Source organism: Halichoerus grypus, chromosome 5 (assembly GCF_964656455.1).
Source record: "Halichoerus grypus chromosome 5, mHalGry1.hap1.1, whole genome shotgun sequence".
Taxonomy (NCBI): Eukaryota; Metazoa; Chordata; class Mammalia; order Carnivora; family Phocidae; genus Halichoerus; species Halichoerus grypus.
Genome location: NC_135716.1, coordinates 135,244,185 through 135,261,905, shown reverse-complemented (window position 1 = coordinate 135,261,905; position 17,721 = coordinate 135,244,185). Strand labels below are relative to the sequence as shown.

At 41.0% G+C, this 17,721-nt stretch overlaps 1 protein-coding gene and 1 long non-coding RNA gene across 6 annotated transcripts in view; one reads left to right on the top strand and one right to left on the bottom strand.

Moving 5' to 3' along the window:
• Window positions 1-10,768, top strand: part of AK4 (adenylate kinase 4) — a 68,690-nt gene extending 57,922 nt beyond the window's left edge. For all 5 annotated transcript variants that reach the window (XM_036110032.2, XM_036110068.2, XM_036110042.2 and 2 more), the window contains 3 exons: window positions 95-267; window positions 3,359-3,477; window positions 5,032-10,768. In XM_036110032.2, the coding sequence (XP_035965925.1) occupies window positions 95-267; window positions 3,359-3,477; window positions 5,032-5,146 (407 nt within the window). In that variant the 3' untranslated portion in view covers window positions 5,147-10,768. The remainder of the gene's footprint in view (window positions 1-94; window positions 268-3,358; window positions 3,478-5,031) is intronic.
• Window positions 1-17,721, bottom strand: part of LOC144381919 (uncharacterized) — a 436,617-nt gene that overhangs the window by 371,079 nt on the left and 47,817 nt on the right. The window lies entirely within an intron of this gene.

The following is a 17,721-nucleotide window of genomic DNA, read 5'->3' as shown; positions in this document are numbered from 1 at the left end:
TAGATTTGATTATTCTGTCAACTGAAAATATTTCATTGACTCATTGGAATTGGGAAATGTCTTGCATTTGATATGTTTTGTTTTTGGCATTTAGGTTTTCCTAGGACATTAGTTCAGGCTGAAGCCCTGGACAAAATCTGTGAGCTGGATCTAGTGATCACTTTGAACATTCCATTTGAAACACTCAAAGATCGTCTCAGCCGACGTTGGATTCACCCCCCTAGTGGAAGGGTATATAACCTGGACTTCAATCCACCTCATGTACATGTAAGAATATACAAAGCATTTTTACAGACTGACAAGAAAGAGGCAAAACACTCCAGCTGTAAAGTGTAGGAAGGATATGAATAGATTATTCAAAAAAGAGCAAATCTTCATGGCCAAAAGTATTTGAAATTTCTCATTGACTAGTGGTCAAGGAATGCAAATTAAAGTTTATAACATCTGTTGCTGGTGGGGATCTGGAAAAAATGGTACTCATCTTTATTAGGCATATGAAGTATTAATAGTGTTTTTAAAAAGCAACCTAGCAATGTACATTAACATTTTAAAATACATGTATTTCATTCAAGCCACCGCTGGGAGTATAGGTTATGGAAATGAAAGCACTAGCCAGTAAGGTCATGTACACAGTGATGCTTATTTCAGTGTTGATTTTAGAGAAAAACAAAACAAAATCTGAAAACGAATGTTCATTTACAGGGGATGACTAAATGAATTAGAAATTATGTACATTGTGCAATATTATGTACTCAGTAAAAAGAATGACTTCGTGCTATCGCCTTTGACCTGAAGAAATACTTTCTCTAGGTATTGTTGAATATCAAAAGCAAATAGCACAATGATTCCATTTTTGTAAAATAGTGACCCTCCTTCTTTACACATTATCTGTTTGTGTGTGTAAATATGCTCTCTAGCTTCATAAGAGCAGGGATAAATGGTTAGGGCTGGGACTGAATAAAGACTTGGGGTCAGAGTGGCTGGGGTCGTGGGAGTGGTGGCAGTGAGGGTGTAAAGGGACTGGGAGGACTAGAGGAATAAACAGGTCCAAAAATAACATGTGTTTACATGAAATAAACATATGTAAAGGTATATGTTTAAAGAACCTTTTTAAATTAACAAATTCAAAAGAATTATTATTGTTCTTTCTGGTAAAGACATGAATTAGTTCAATGTGATTCTTACCTCTAGTTATTGGATGTTAGATAGAATTACTTGTAATCATCCAAATGTGGAAGGGGTGACAGTTGCATCTTAATGGATTAATGTGTATGGGATAGGTAGATCTGAATATAGATGGAGTCAATAATTACAGAAAACCAACTTCAAGAGGGTAAGGATGCCTTCCCAGCTCCTGAGTGCCATAGATTTGGTAAAGTTCCAGTGAGTCTTGTTCATTTGGACAAAGTACTAGTTGCCTTTTGAAGTCTCCTTTTTATTTGTTTTTTATTTTTATTTTTTTTAAAGATTTTATTTATTTATTTATTTGGTAGAGAGCACAAGTAGGCAGAGCGGCAGGCAGAGGGAGAGGGAGAAGCAGGCTCCCGGCTGTGCAGGGAACCCGATGTGGGGCTCGATCCCAGGCTCCTGGGGTCATGACCTGAGCCGAAGGCAGATGCTTAACCTACTCGGTTAACTGACTGGATTAAACTCGGCGATGCTTAATGCGCCCCAAAGTCTTCTTTTTAAAATGTAATTCTGGAATTCCTTTATTAGGTCCCTTCCCCTTTTCCCTCTCAAGAAACTGGTATAAGGGGAAAAAATGGATGGAGAGGAAAAGAGGATTCTGCATATGCACTGATGTCCAACACGGATGCTTCACATTTTAGCTTTGCCTAGACCTGCTGAAGCAAAGATTCTCGTAAAGTTTGAGAACCTTTAACACTGAGTTGCTTTCGAAAGACTGGGTATCCTAAACGAACACCCATAGTTACAGTGCTGCCTCCAAAGACAGCAGGGAAAGGTGCTAGTCTGGGCCACCTCTACCTGCCACTGTGGCCAAGCTCTCCCAGAAGGAGGGATGCGGTCACCCTAGCATCATTTTCTTCTTTGTAGAAGCAGTTGTTGTATTTATTGGTGCTCTGAGGTCCTGGAAATGACTTCTGAGCTTTGCAGCTCTAAGTAAAATAAAGGGGAAGAGAATAAAGGTGATGTACAGCCGTCTCCCACCCCCATCTCCCCTGTTGTGTCAGGTTAACAACCGTGGAATACACGTGATGATTATGGGGCTCACCAATAAATCATAAGTGCAGGTTATGGACCCAAGGCCCTGAGCTGTAATGGAATTTTAGTGTGTTTCAAATTTATAGCTGGTTTCTGATTATCCAGTTGAGTTGCCTGAGCCTTGGTTCTGCTCTAGCCTGCCTTTTGACAGATTTATTCCTTGTGACTCTCTCCCCTGGCAGGTAATAGCCATGGACATGGGAGGCAAGATCCTCATGTCCATGTTGCTATTTGTAAGTAGATATGTTTCCCAAGGAGGTTAAAATACATCAAAAATCAGGTTTTCTAAGTTGCCATTTTTTAGTTCTCAGAATGTTTGTTCCTGATTGTCATAGGCATATAATCCATGCCTATTTTAATCTACCTTTAAGTAAGTCATTATATGATCTAGGAAAATAACCTGAGTAAGATTAATCTCAGGAAAGAATTTGAAAGCTAGCAAAGGTAGGACCGAGATACCTTCTCCTAGATCAGTGTTCTCCTAAGTAAACCAGTTGGTTCTTTGAGATATTTTCTTTTCTTTTTTCTTTTTTTAATTTTGTTTATTTATTTTAGAGAAAGAAAACATGCAAGCAGGGGGAGGAGGAGAGGGAGAGAATCTCAAGCAGACTCCCCACCGAGCACGGGCCCCCATGTGGGGCTCTATCTCACAACCCTAAGATCATGACCTGAGCCGAAATCAAGAGTCGGATGCTTAACCGACTGAGCCACCCGGGCGCCCCAGACATTTTATTTTCTGTATTAACAACTCAAACTTTAGAAAGCAGGGCAGTTTTAGGAATGTTTAGAGGACCAGAGTGTCATTGTCTAAAGGTTGTTTGTTGTTGGGGGAGGCAGCATGGAGTTTTAAACTGTAAATTTGAAAGTATCATTTCTCAATAGCACTGAAACGTGTTTGGAAAGATCTGAGAATTTAATAAAGATTCCATGTCAGCTCTCACGAAATAAGGTTAACAAGACTGTTAGGAGTGTTATTTCTTTTTCAATTACTTTCACTGTTACCATTGTCACTCAGGCCTAATTGATCATTCGGTGGGAGACCAAGGTGAATACATGGATTTTGCACAGGAAAGTTTCTCGTCTTTGGAATGGCCCAGGTGTTGGCCATATTAACTGGTTTCTCTGGTATTTGTAGGGGATTGATGACATCACGGGTGAACCGTTAGTCCAGCAGGAGGATGATAAACCTGAAGCCGTGGCTGCCAGGCTAAGACAGTACAAGGATGTGGCAAAGCCAGTCATTGAATTATACAAGTGAGTGTGCTTTACCATTTTCATGGCAGATGGTCAGTTAGAACCATGTGGCGCCCAGTGGGAAGGACACCAGGCTGAGGTGGGATTGTGTTTCTTTAAGCTAGACAAACCCTAAAGGCCCAGTACCTCCCTGGGAGTCGGGTGAAATGCTGGGGTTGTACGTGGGAGATAGAGTCCAGTTCTTTTATGCTGAAATTTTTGTAATACAAGGGCCAAAACCTGATCTTCTCTCTCTGGTTGTAAAAGTATGTCTAGGATTATTTTCATCTTTCTTTTCAAGGAGCTGAAATATGGTTTGCATTTTGACACTCCCACATGTAAATATCTCTTTGGATAGAAGATTAGAAGGGACCTTTCACCTAGATATGTCTAGAGGGAATTTAACCAAAAAAAGTGAAAACTATAAGCTACAGATGGCTGCGGGGGCCAGGCAACTGTTGGAAATGAGTGTCAAACCTGGTGGGGGATGTGTTCCTCTGGGCAGTTGAGTGACAGCTTCTGTGCTGCTCCAGCCAGTTATTTCCACGGGGGCACTCAGGCCCAGAGTGGCCAGTGATCCCTGTTTTTTAAGAGAAGCAGAAATCTGGCTGTCTGTGAGTCAGGGGGAAAAAATCCCAATTTTTATATTGGCAACAAATAACGTTCTTTTTTTTTTTTTTTTAAGATTTTATTTATTTAATTGACAGCGAGAGAGGGAACACAAGCAGGGGGAGTGGAAGAGGGAGAAGCAGGCTTCCCACTGAGCAGGGAGCCCGATGTGAGGCTTGATCCCAGGACCCTGGGCAGACGCTTAACGACTGAGCCACCCAGGTGCCCCAACACATAACATTCTTAACAGCATGCACACTGAACAAAACCCATTTGCAGACTGCATTCAGGACAGCTGTCTAACAACCACTGCTGGAATCCATTTCTGACCTTTTAGCACCCAAACAATTTAGCAGCCCTTTAGATCAGAAGTTCCTGATCATGTCATTATGATATATCCTGTGTTTCATGATCTGTTGTAAGTAATAAGGGTTTTACGGTACCAAAGTTTGTCAATGATTTATTTTTTGAAAGTGTATACTGAGGTAGATTTGAGATTGTCCATATAATGTTATTCTTCGATATGTTTTATTTTTTTATTTTTTAGCTTTTTAAAGATTTTATATATTTATTTGAGAGAGAGCGAGAGCGAGTGAGAGAGAGAGAGAGCACAAGCACCGGGGGAGAGCAGAGGGAGAGGAAGCAGGCTCCTCGTTGAGTAGGGAGCCCAGCGCGGGGCTCGATCCCAGGACTCCTGGATCATGACCTGAGCCGAAGGCAGAAGCTTAACCAACTGAGCCACCCAGGCGCCCCTCTTTGATATGTTTTAAACAGGAGAAGAAGAGGTGGCATCGTGACAAGCATGCCGGTCTTATTTAGGTACACGCAGTGTGGGTGTCGGCACTTAGCAGTGTGTGTGGTAGACCACGAGATCGTGCTTGTTTTATACCCAGGATCTTCCCTCGCCCTAATAGCATGTTAAAAGGAAGCCTAAAATGCCTTCATGTGTTGGATTTTGTTTTTCAGGAGCCGAGGAGTGCTTCACCAATTTTCTGGGACGGAGACTAACAAAATCTGGCCCTATGTTTACACGCTTTTCTCGAACAAGATCACGCCTATTCAGTCCAAAGAAGCATACTGAGCCTGCCCAGTGGAAGAACCAGGAAAATGTCGTTCATTCAGTTGTATGTGTAGTATTTTGGTGCCGTGTCCCAAGTTAGAAGCTAGTGGGGATAGCTTGCAGCATCTTTTCTAGTTTAAATGGTGAACTGAAATGAAAACGAATGAGTAGAAAGCATTCCTCAAGAGGCTCCTCTCTGCCTTTCACGAGAAGGGTCACCTACACATGTCTAAGATGCCTCTGCACGTCTCAAGCCCTTCACAAGAAAACAAGTACAGGCTGGACTTCGAACGGCGTCTAACCCAAACTCTAGCTGATTTCTGACCGTCACGTTGTTGCCATAGTAGCATTTTCACGCGTGACAGTGTTGGCCTCTGGTTCCCTCCGTCCCCTGAAGGCTGTTGAATCAGAGCATCAGGAGGCCTTGTCCCAAGTTCTCTGGTATGTGCCCTTCCTGGTGACCATGCGATTGAAGCCAGTTGCTCTTTGTGGTTGCTTCCCTCGCTGTGAGTGACTGTCCACAATTTATTTTTTCTGTTAGGAGTGATACCTTTTCTGCATCCATGCTCCGTAGAATCTCTCCTTTGCAGACATCCTGGAATGAACGGATTTGGCTTCCACTATTTTTATTAGACTGTACTTTTTTTACATCTGTTTTCTCCCTCCCTAGGCTATGAAGTAATACAGATAGTTACTGCTTTGATCCCTCTCAGATCCCTTTCTAAGAACTGAGAGCAAGGGGAGGCTGTCAAATCGCTTCCTGCAGCAGGAACTGGGCTCTGCAGAGGGTCTTCTTACGCTGCTGGGCTGACTCTTCATGGGTTGATACTGCCCTTTTCTTTTATTGTGAAAAAGTCCTCAAAGTCTTAGGGAGTCTTCAAAAAAATGGGAGATACTTACCTACATAAATGTTAAAGGATCATATCTTGTGTATAGAAGTCATAAGACCATATGAAATTACTGCACTAAAAGAATAGTTTAGCTTTTTGTTCAAGACAAAAAAAATGTATTTTGAAATGCTGCTAAATATTGATGCTGACAGTGTTTTTCTCCTGTGAGTGACCCAAGCATATTATAAATAGTTGGTAGAGGGAATGGAGCCTGTGGGTTGAGGAAAATGTTGCATCAGCTGTGCCCAGAACTGAGTATGACAGCTTTATGATTATGGGAAAACAAATTCTTAAAACTTTTTTTCTATTCCAAAGATGCTTTCTGTGGGGTGGCCATTAAGTCTAGAAATATAGATAATACAATTTTGTCATTCTTTGTAATGTACAATAAACCATTTATTAAAGATTTGCCCGGTTTCCAGACTTGGTGGCCACCTAATGTAATTTTTGCTCTTCTCTGAGAAGGACAATGAAATTTATTCCTGTTGCCTTAAAAAGAAATACCCTCTTCATGCATCGTGGTTGTCCCTAAAGAAGGTCCTTTGCTATTCCTGGAAGTGACTTCTGTCTAGCTCTTCATACTGGAGAAGAAAAAAAAAAAAAGCCTATTTCAGCACGCCACTTGTGTTGCAGCATGTTATTTATTTTCTGAAGATGTCCCAGCAAATCTCTAGTCAGTTCCCTGGCACATGTGTTCTGTATGGTAATGATTGCATCTTCCTTACAAATACTGCCCTACTCTTGCCAGTTCCTCTCCCTCTATTCCTTCACGTGAGTATTCTTTGACTATCTTAGTGGAAACATAGACTGGTCTCCTCCTCATTCTCTAAATCACCTCACTGTGTTACTTTTTAGGTTTATGCAGTGGAAATGCCCAGTTCAGGTCTGTGACACATCAGTGCATGATCCAGACTTCTGAGTGCTTTAGAAGATCCATGTGTGAATGCCAGTTGGTGGGATTGGGGTGAAAAGACGTGTGGGTAAGGCTCAGGTATCGGGGGGAACCAGGTGTAGAGAAAACAAGTCTGAAATGAGGAAAACTGCACAATGTAGACTAGTACTGCCATGGAGACCATTTCCACAAACTAGGAAAAGTAGAGAGTTAAGGTTATTATGTGGATAATTCAAGAAAGAAAAGTGTGTGCCCTTCTAGAAGCAGACACATCTTAGCTCTTCCTTTATTCCCTTTTTGTTTAACAGACTCCCTTTGGAGTTTTCGAGAGAGATGTGGGAAATGGGAAATGGCTGGTCCCTGATGCCATGCTCCAGTCCTCCATCCTTCCCTCCTCTCTTCCAGAAAAATAGACAGTTCTAGTCAGCATTGGAGCCCCTCAGTGTGTCAGTGGCATTTGCTGTTTCTGAGGCAGCCCAGCAATTGAGGGTCCTGTGCTTGGTGAGACCAAAAAAAGACAAACACCTTTTCCATGGTCTTTTAAAGATGATACTTATTTCATGCTTAGTGGCCTAAAAAGTCTATTTCTCATTTTCTTAAACAAGCTCTCTAATTTTTCTTCCAATAACTTTAACTTTTTTTAACTAAAAAATTAAAATCCTCTTGCAAATATTTTGACAAAAGCAAAGGGGACATCTTTCCTTGGTTTTCCTTCCACTGCCACACGTATGGTTCCTTCAGAGTTACGCGAAGAAAGTAGTCTGGGTGTTTCTCAAATTCCTACCTGTCCTCATATCCTGTGATTCGAGTCAGTTGTGAATTCATTTTGCTTTCCATTATCTGAACAGGCTTCCCACTTAACTTAGAACTTGGAAACATTGCCATGTTTAATATCCTCTTAACACCAAGGCAGACATAAAATAAGTACCATTTATTGAAGGCCTTTTGGGTGCTAGGTGCAGTTTTAGGACATTTGCAAACATTTAATCTTTCAAGCATCCTTTGAGATAGGCCTGAAGAAGGCAAGGGTCAGAGATGTGAAGCGTCTTGCCTGGGCTCTTGCTGCCGATGACTAGTGCAGCTAGGACTCACACACACGCTTCCCCGACTCTGAAGCGTGAGTTGGCTCCTGGATGTTTACTGTACCCTATCCCAACAAACCCGGGGTGCTGAGCCTGCTTGATTTTGCTAGTGGCCTCACATCAAAAGTAGCAAAAAAAAAAAAAAGTAGCAAAAGTGACATTCAGCTCTGTATGGGACTGTTCCTTTTTTTTCCATTTGCTGAAGCAAAGGGAGCTGCTAGAGGAAGGTCTGAGCCCTTGATCTTTTATAACTACTCATTTATAAAATGAATGGCTGTTGAAATAGGCTGGGCTTGGGTCCAAGCTAGTCTGTGGAGGAGTCAGGTTCATGTTCCTCACCTACCCTTTTGGTGTCCATGGTGTTGTACCCCGGAAGGGACGTTTACCGTTGAGCCACCCCCAGCTGTCGTGCTCTCTCTAGACCTGGGCTGCTGAGAGCTCTCCAGATGCTACTCACTTTCCCTGATACCAGAACAAATCACTCCCTCACTCACACCCCCAAGTAAGGCCCTTATAATAAACTGTTCCTGCCTGAAGTGCTGGCAGGTGAACAGAGGTGATTGAGCCGCTAACACAGGGCAACCCTTGATTTTTGTACCATCTTCCCTGTATCACATGACCCATCAACCTGATGCTGAATGCCAAATGCACACCTTTGCCAAATGCACACCTTTGCTCTGCTTGGCGTGCACGATTCTGGCGATAACCAGGGGCGACTGGCTTCCTGCCTTCCCTAGGGGCCCTCCCTGCCCCCCTCCAGCGGCCACGCTCGCATGAGCTCCAGCTTTACCCAGGCTCTGCCCCTCTCTTTGGTAGGGAAGGAAAAAGGTAAGAGCCATGGGTGAGGGGGATTCTTGGAAGGAGGGACTGCTGTGGCTTGTCCCACCACGTAAAATGTTGAGACAGGATAGTTGTAGATGGAAGGGTGCCTGTGCACGATCATAAATAGGACTTTTAGAACATTCAGTTCACTGTCAACTGATTTCAGTATTTGACTTTAGCTGTTTAGCTGAAGAAACAGCTTATCAGCCTCTGCTGGAGGTCTGGCTTAAATCATAAAGACTGCAAATTTCCAAATGTGTGAAGACATAGACATTCTTAGTAGTTACTGTTGATTAGTACTTCATGCTAAGCACATTATATGCATTGTCTAATTAAATCCTCAACAATTACCCTACAAAACAGATATTTCAGTTATCCTGCCTCTTTGTGTAAAAACTGAGGTCATCCTGTTTACTTAGACTTGTGTTTTCATGTACCTGTAGGGATGAATCAGGAAATTCAGAGGGGCCTCTTGTGTACCTTTTTCTCCTTTGAGCTCCCCATTCTAATTAATGGGTAAAACAGTGTTATTTGTACCTGGAATCTTTGCTTTTGGCGCTCTGGTGCTGAGGCAAGAAATGAGCACTCAGTGGGTCCTGGTGGTAGTTGCGCACTGTATATGCACAGGGCATACATCTCATCCGCACTCTGCTGGGTTGCAGGATCTCGGGAGACATTCGTATCTACCTGATGCATTTCATTTATTACCTTTTATTTAAAAGTATCTTTTCTTGCTGCGGTGAATTTTGCCAGAGACGCAATTCGTAAGGCCAGGTCGTGTTCTTAGTCTGAATTGCTTTCTTTTCAATTCCCCTGCATTTTTAGTAACTCCCTTGTTTTACTTAGTATCTCAAAAGAAGAACCTAGCAATGGAGACTTTTTTTTAAATGGGAGTGTGGTCTGGTCATAAGTTACCCCTTTCCACCTATAACTGATCCAGTCTGGTTTCTAGATGAAAAGTGTGCAAGACCCAGATGTGGGGAAACCATGAGGCCATATTTCAACTATGAAGAAAAATCTGCTTCCTGCATCTGCTGAGACATACTATAATTATAATTGTTCATACATGCCATACCTGTCTTTTAACAAATTGCACAAGTCTTGCCAAAATAAATGCCATTATCTGTGTGCTTCAGGGAATCCCCCCCAATTTGATCAGTGTGTGTGTCTTATGTGGGTCTGTGTGTTGGGGAGGGAGAGATGGTAAACGCCTCCAAAAGGATGAGAACCCTTGGATGGGATGGGTATGCATTCCTTCCTGGTAATAATTAGACTATTCCAGGAAACAGCGTCATTCTGTGGAAATAAAGGTTTCCTGTTTAAAACTTTGCCAAGGAGCAGCGCACCTTGAGATTCTCCTGGGGGTTGGCGTGTGTCTAATTCCATTTCATAAAACCTTTCTTCGTTTTGAAGCTTTGGCTGTAAAGTCAGAAATGTACTAAATAAAAACTGTTTTGTATTTAATTTAGAGAAGAGTAAAGGGGAGAAAAAAAACCTCAGTGTTTATGTAAGCTTCAAGGTGTTAGGGCTTAGAGGGCTTTTCTAGTTTTATGAGAATTTGTACTACTGATTTTTATATATTCCTGTTTTTGAGATGAACAGATCTCGGGAAATTGTTGCATTACAATGGCATTTCACTGTGACTCCTCTCAAGCTCCAATCTGTTCTCTAAGCCAATGACAACTTGTCACTTAGGTTTACTGTCCTGTGAAAAGTCAGCTCCAGTTTCCCGGAAGTTGTGTGTTTACGATGAGTCATTGCTTCTCCTCAGTGCGAAAGTTGTCAGCCCTCTTGATTTGGGTGTATGTGCTTAATTCAAAGTATCTAGACCTGTAGTCTAATCTGTACATGCTCTCCTAACTGTTAATTGTGTTATTGACTATTTTGATTATCTTGCTTGAAGATTGATTCCTACTTTTTAATTTGGTAGAAATAAAGGTTTTTTTTCTGCTTATAACTAGTGAATTAATTTAATATTTGTGTAGCTTTTTACACTTGAGAGTATATGTCTTCATAGATCTTCTCGTTTATGCCATTCTGCAACCACTTCATTATCAACAGTGTTATCTCCAATTTGCAGATGAAGAGAATAGAGAACACAGTGTTGCCTGGATGAGGTGACAGTTGGTGGCAGAGCAAGATCATGAACATAAGCATTCTGATCCCCAGTCTCAATTTCTTTTCTGCAACACCATGTTGCCTCACTTTGTATACACTCAAGCACCTTATTTGTCTAGCACTTTATTCTTTACATATTTTCATAAACATTCTTTAGTTTTGTTCTTGAAACAACAGAGCGATGTGAGTCGATTCTCCCTCTATTTTTGCAGATCGGGAGACCAGATCAGAGTGAGTCCAAGGTCATAGTGTCCAGGGCCACTCTGCAGAAACAGAAAAGTCCACAGGCCTGGCTAGTGGAAGCTGGAGTCATGGAGGAAATAGAGCTTCTGCAGAAGCCTCCCTACAAGGGCGGGGGTGGGGGGGTGTGTGGAGGATGCCCTGGCTTCTCCCAACCTCACATTCTCCTGTCTCCTGCAGAGGCTTCCCATCGGCTGGGTTCAAAAGCCACCTGGCATAGGAGCCTGAGGAATGTGTTCCACAGGCTTCCATGCCCCTGGAAGGCAAACTGGATATGATGGCAATGTGGTAGATTGTATTAAAGTTAAAGCTATTCACCCTTTAGGAGAATTTTACATTTCTGCCCCATTGGCCTTATGCTTGGGCATACTGATTTGCTTTAGCCAGTGAAATGTGAGCAAAGATGAAGTGTGCTGCTTCTGAGCAGAAGCCTTAGGAGCCAGAGCATGGTCACCAATCTTTCCCTCTCCAGTGAGACTGTCAGTCTCCTAGAGCTCTTCTTCCAGCTGGGATCCTAAAATGGATGTGGAGCAGAATTAATCCATGATGGATTAGTAGTGTGCATGAGAAAGAAACCTTTGTTTTTATCATCCACCGGGATTTGGGTGGAGTTTGGTACAATAGCATAATTTAGTTCAAGCTGACTGATAGAAAATGGGCCTAAGACAAGTATATCATGTCATCTAGTTATACCTTTGATTCTCTTATCAAGCACTATTAGGCTCTGGGGATGCAAAGATGAGTAAGACCCAGTTTTTGCCCTTGACTTCCTCAGTCACCTGGAGGAAATGGAAATATATTTAGATAACTACACATGACTTAGAATTAATCACTGGATTATAATTGAAAGAATACAGAGGTAGTGACTTTCTTGGCTGGCCAACTAGACCAAGTAAGAGCTAATATTTGAGCTGAATGATGCAGGAAAGAGGGAACCCAAGCTGAGGGAATGGTATGTGGGCAGAAGTATGAGCACCTATGCCAAGTGGAGGCCAGAAAGGTATGAGGCAGCACTGGGGAGATAAAGATAAGATTGAGTTGTATTGGGAAGTTGTACTGACCTGGTCTTAACTTTGTTTGCTGTAGACCATAGACTACGCCATAAAGTGACTCATCACATTTGCATGATAAAATTGTACTACAGGTCTGAACTAAGATATGGTAGAGCTCAACAAAAAGGGAAGCTGGATTATAACAGGAGTAAAGAAGAATTAAATGTCTCCAGGGGAGGGGTTGGGGATAACAATGAAATGGGGGTGAGTATAAGGCTGTGGGGAGTGGCAGATGCTGTGAAGACTGCCATGCACTGCTTTTTCTCAAAGGTGAGTTGCTGCTGCTCAGCTCTGACCAGTTGTCACCACCTGTGCTTGCTGACCCAGTGCTGCCCATCATTCAGTTTAAGAGAAGCCAGAAATCAATGTTTTCATGTGAAATGTTTTAAATGTTTACAGTTTAAATTAAAAAAAAAAAATTCCACAGGCCAAACAGTGTATTAAGTCAATTTGGGACTTCTGGCTTAGAGACACATAGGAGGTTAGGAATGATGATCTTAGTGGCTGGATAGATGTCTATGAAGTAAGGAGGTATGTAAAGGCAAGAATATGAAGGTGAGGATTTTCTACCTTTGATTAACAATAAAATTGTGTAGTTTTCTAGAATTCTGCTTTGTCAGGACACCACCTATTCCAATGAATCACTTGAGTTTTTTCTACCCCTAGAGTTCCCCTGAGTGTGATTCCTTTCAGCCAGTGAATATTTAAACATCCAGTAATTAAATGTGTGTGTATGTGTGTATATATAATATATGTATGTGTAATAGAATTATATATATGTGTACATATATGCATATGTAATATAAGGTGCTAAAATGTATTGAGGGTTTGCTCTGTGGTGCCAGGCAATAGGTCAAGCATTGTATACCAGCTACAAGTAGTGAAGCTGAGGTTCAGAGAAATGAAGTTATTTGCTCAAGACCACTCACCCAGTAAGTGGTAGAATGAAGACTTCAACTCCACGTCACTTAGGATTATTCAGCTCTTCTTCCTCATTCTGACTCTCACTGCCCAAAGACACCAAGGGACCGCATTAAGGGCTCTGCAACCAAGGCACCTTTGGCTTTGGGCAGGAATTCCAGGAGTCGGCGTGGAGAGCCCTGCCACGTGGAGGTGACTAGGACTTGAGCTGTGTTGGGTCTCCAGTGGCCAGCTTTTTTCCTAGCCAGAATCCTATGGATTCTTTAACAAGCCTAGAAGGCCTCCCATGGAAAGATTAGATCTCATAGTCCATCAGGAGCTGACACTTTGCATTCCCCCATTTCAGAGCCATGTACCCTGAGAAAAGAAAAAGGTTTCCTGACAAGGAAAAATCAGTGATACAAAAATGAATAGCTCATCTCTAAGTCAGGACAGATCAGCGACTCTTGTCACAGGAATAACCCACATACACTGACCACTCTAGATCCACTATGTCATATACATCAACCATCCTGGGTGCACTTACCATATCAGATTACTCTGGACATGTTGGCCACCAGACATATCAGCTATCCTGGACACTGATCATATGCACCCACCACATTATGGAAACCTCTTATCAGTGTGACAGGGTCAGAGAGAAGGGGGTGCAGGCTAAAATTGCTTAGAGACTTGAATGAACCATCTTGTGTGTGTTATCTGTATAAAAACTTTTGCTGCATTTCTCCCATCTGAAGCAAAAAACAACAACAACAACAAAAAAACAAAAAACCAGCCCAATAATCTAATGCTCATATGAAAATCTCACCTAAAAATTTATAAATGTTGGCATTTATCAATTGAGGTTAGATAGCTAAACTCGTTGAAGATAAATGGCATATGTCTAAACCTTAATCTTTCTACACATCTTACAAAAACCACAGAGACCAAGAACAGCAAATAAAATCACAATTAACTCACCACACAACACAATTATATCCACCACATAGCCAGGAAATAGAAGACTGCAAAGTCCTATTTCATTTGAGTGGGAAAATACGTATCTGAAATCAGTAGCACCAGCTGTGTGGAAGTGGAGAAGTAGGCAGGAAATATTTGGGAAAAGTACTGAGAGGGCACAGCTTCTGGGAGACAACAAAGGAACTTGAAAGGAGGTGGCACTTCTTAGAGATCTGGTGATGAAGAGGGAAGAATAAAGAAGTTGGTGGAAATTAAGGGTTCTACAGAAATAAGAGTTTCATGAGAGCTCCTCCCCCAGCCCCAAAAAGATGCTCTTCATTTAAGAAATTGCATTTCACTGTACCAACTGAAGAGGGCACTCTTGAACTAAGAAAACTGGTAAGCCACTCAACTACAGATGGGGTTCATCTGTAGAAACACCTGATCCAGGAAAATCCAAAGTCTTAAAAATGAAGAGGAAAAGGCAGACACACGAAGTTACTTTCAAAAGGAATAAATTAAAATAAAAATTCTTCAGCGGATAAAAATACTCAAGACCCAAACTTGAGGCAGAAGAAACTGTACCACAACTCTCCAATATGAGTCAAATATGGTCAGACAATAACAGATGTGAAAAAACACCATGAATCAGAAATTCACAAACGCAGAAGAAAAGTGGACACAAAACAAAATTTGTGAAATAATAATTGCCTGAACAAAAAGTGAAGGAAAAGACAATGATCCCCCAAATTAAGACTAAACTACAAGGTACACAAAGAAGAAAAGATTCAACAAGCATACGAAGGAGACATAGGAACATGAAAATTTCCAAGAGAATTAAAATAAGAAAAAGTGAAAAGTTAAGAAAATAATAGTTATAGAAGACAAAGAAGATCTAACACACCTATAATTGAATTATCTAAGAAAAAAACAAAACAATAAATGAAAACCAATGTTTAAAGCTATAATCTAATAAAAACTTACCAAAAGGTAAATAAAGAAACCCTGAATCTACACTGTGGAACTGCGAGAACTGACTCAGTATAGTGAACTTTAAGACATTCTACTGTATCTAGGAAAATACCTCTCGGCCTCTGGGTAAAAAGACCAAGTGATTCAAATACAAAGCAAAACAACAATGGAACCACATTGTCAAGGAAAGAAAGTGTGAACTAAGGATATTATATCCAGCCAAGCTGACTTTCAATTATCAAGCAAATGTGGCAAAAAATGTTTACAGTTGCTGACTCTGGGTGAAAGGGACCAAGGGTAGTATTAACTTTTCTGTAGATAGAAACTTTTCTAAATACTAAGTTGGGGGAAATATCTCAAGTTTAAACAAGTATTGACTATTTATTGATCTCTTAATTCCTTTCCCCAGCCTCTGGCAACCACTTAAATACATTCTATCCATGGATTTGCCAATTCTGGACATTTCATACAAATGGAATCATATAAGTGGCCTTTTGTGATTGGCTTTTTCACTTAGTATAATGTTTTCAAGGTTCATCCATTTTGTAGCATAGATCAATACTTCATTCCTTTTTGTAGCTGAGTAATATTCTATTGTGTGGATATACAACATTTTGTTTATTCATTCACCAACTGATGAATACTTGTGTTTTTTTCCACTTCTTGGCCATTATGAATAATGCTGCTATGAACATTTGTGTACAAGTTTTTGTGGGCACATATGTTCTTAATTCCCTTGAGTGTATAGCTAAGAGTCTGGGTCATATGGTAACCTTATGTTTAACTTTTTGAAGAACAGCCAAACTATTTTCCAAAGTGGTTGCACTACTTTACATTCCCACCAGCAATGAATGTGAGTTCCAGTTTTTTCACATCCTTGTCAACACTTGCTACTGTGTCCTTTTGATTATAGCCATCCTTGTGGATGTGAAGTACTATCCCATTATGATTTTGACATATTTTCCTAGTGATGTCAAGCATCTTTTCATGTTCATTATTGGCCATTTGTATATCTTTTTTGGAGAAACCTCTATTTAAATCCTTTGTCCATTTTAAAATTGGGTTATCTTTTTATTGTTGTGTTTTAAGCATTCTTTATACTGTATACTAGACTCTTCAGATCTAAGATTTGCAATATTTTCTCCCATTATGTGGGTGTTTCACTTTTGTGATAGTGTCCTTTGAAACACAAAAGATTTTAATTTTTTTTTTTTTTAAGATTTTATTTATTTGCAAGAGCGAGAATGAGAGACAGAGAGCATGGGAGGGGGGAGGGTCAGAGGGAGAAGCAGACTCCCTGCTGAGCAGGGAGCCCAATGTGGGACTCAATCCCGGGACTCCAGGATCATGACCCGAGCCGAAGGCAGTCGCTTAACCAACTGAGCCACCCAGGCGCCCAGATTTTAATTTTTTTAAAAGATTTTATTTATTAGAGAGGGTATGAGCAGGGAGAGGGGCAGAGGGAGAAGGGAAGCAGACTTCCTGCTGAGCAGGGAGCCCAGCATAGGGTTCGATCCCAGGACCCTGAGATCATTACCTGAGCTGATGTCAGACGCTTAACTGACTGATCCATCCAGGTACCCCAAATTTTTTTGATTTTGATGAAGTCCAATTTACCTACTTTTGCTTTTGTATTTTTTGTGTCATTTAAGAAACCATTACTTAATCCATAGTCACAAAGTTTTACATCTATATTGTCTTATAAGAATTCTATAGTTCTTACATTTAAGTCTTTAATCTGAGTTAATTTTTGTATATGGTGTGAGGCAGGAGGTCCAATAATTCTTTTGAATGATATACAGATGTCCCAGCACCATTAGTTGGAATGACTATTCTTTCTCCATTGAATTGTCTTCATTATTTGGTTGAAAATCAACTGGCCATACATATATGGTTTTATTTCTAGATTCTTAATTCTATCCCATTGATCTATACATCTATCCTTATGCTAGTACTACACAGTCTTGATTACTATAGCTTTGTCGTACCTTTTGAAATAGAAAATGTGAGTTCTTCAAATTTGTTCTCTTTCAAGAATGTTTTCACTCTCTGGGTTCCTTGCATTTCCATATGTATTTTATATTTTATTTATTTTTATTTTATTTTATTTTTAAAGATTTATTTGAGAGTGAGAGAGAGAGAATGGGGGGGAGGGGCAGAGGGGGAGGAAGAGAGGGAATCTCAAGCAGGCTTCATGCCTAGCATGAAGCCTGGCCTAGGGCTCTATCCCACGACCCTGAGATCATGACCTGAGCCAAAATCAAGAGTCGGACGCTCAACCGACTGAGCCACCCAGGCACCCCTCCATATGTATTTTAGAATCAGCTTGTCCTTATCAATTTCTGCAAAAAAGACAGGTGGGATTTTGATAGGGGTTGTGGTTTGATGTGTAGATACATTTGGGGAATATTGCCATCTTAACAATATATAGTCTTCCAATTCATGAACATGTGATGTGTTTTTATTTAATTCTTCTTCAGTTTCTTTCAGTGATATTTTGTGATTTTTAAGAAAGATTATTTATTTATTTATTTTGAGAGAGAAGCGAGAGAGAGAGCATGAGTGAGGGGAGGGGTAGAGGGAAAGAGAGAATCTCAAGCAGACTCCCCGCTGAGTGTGGAGCCTGATGCAGGGCTTCATCTCGTGACCCTGAGATCATGACCTGAGC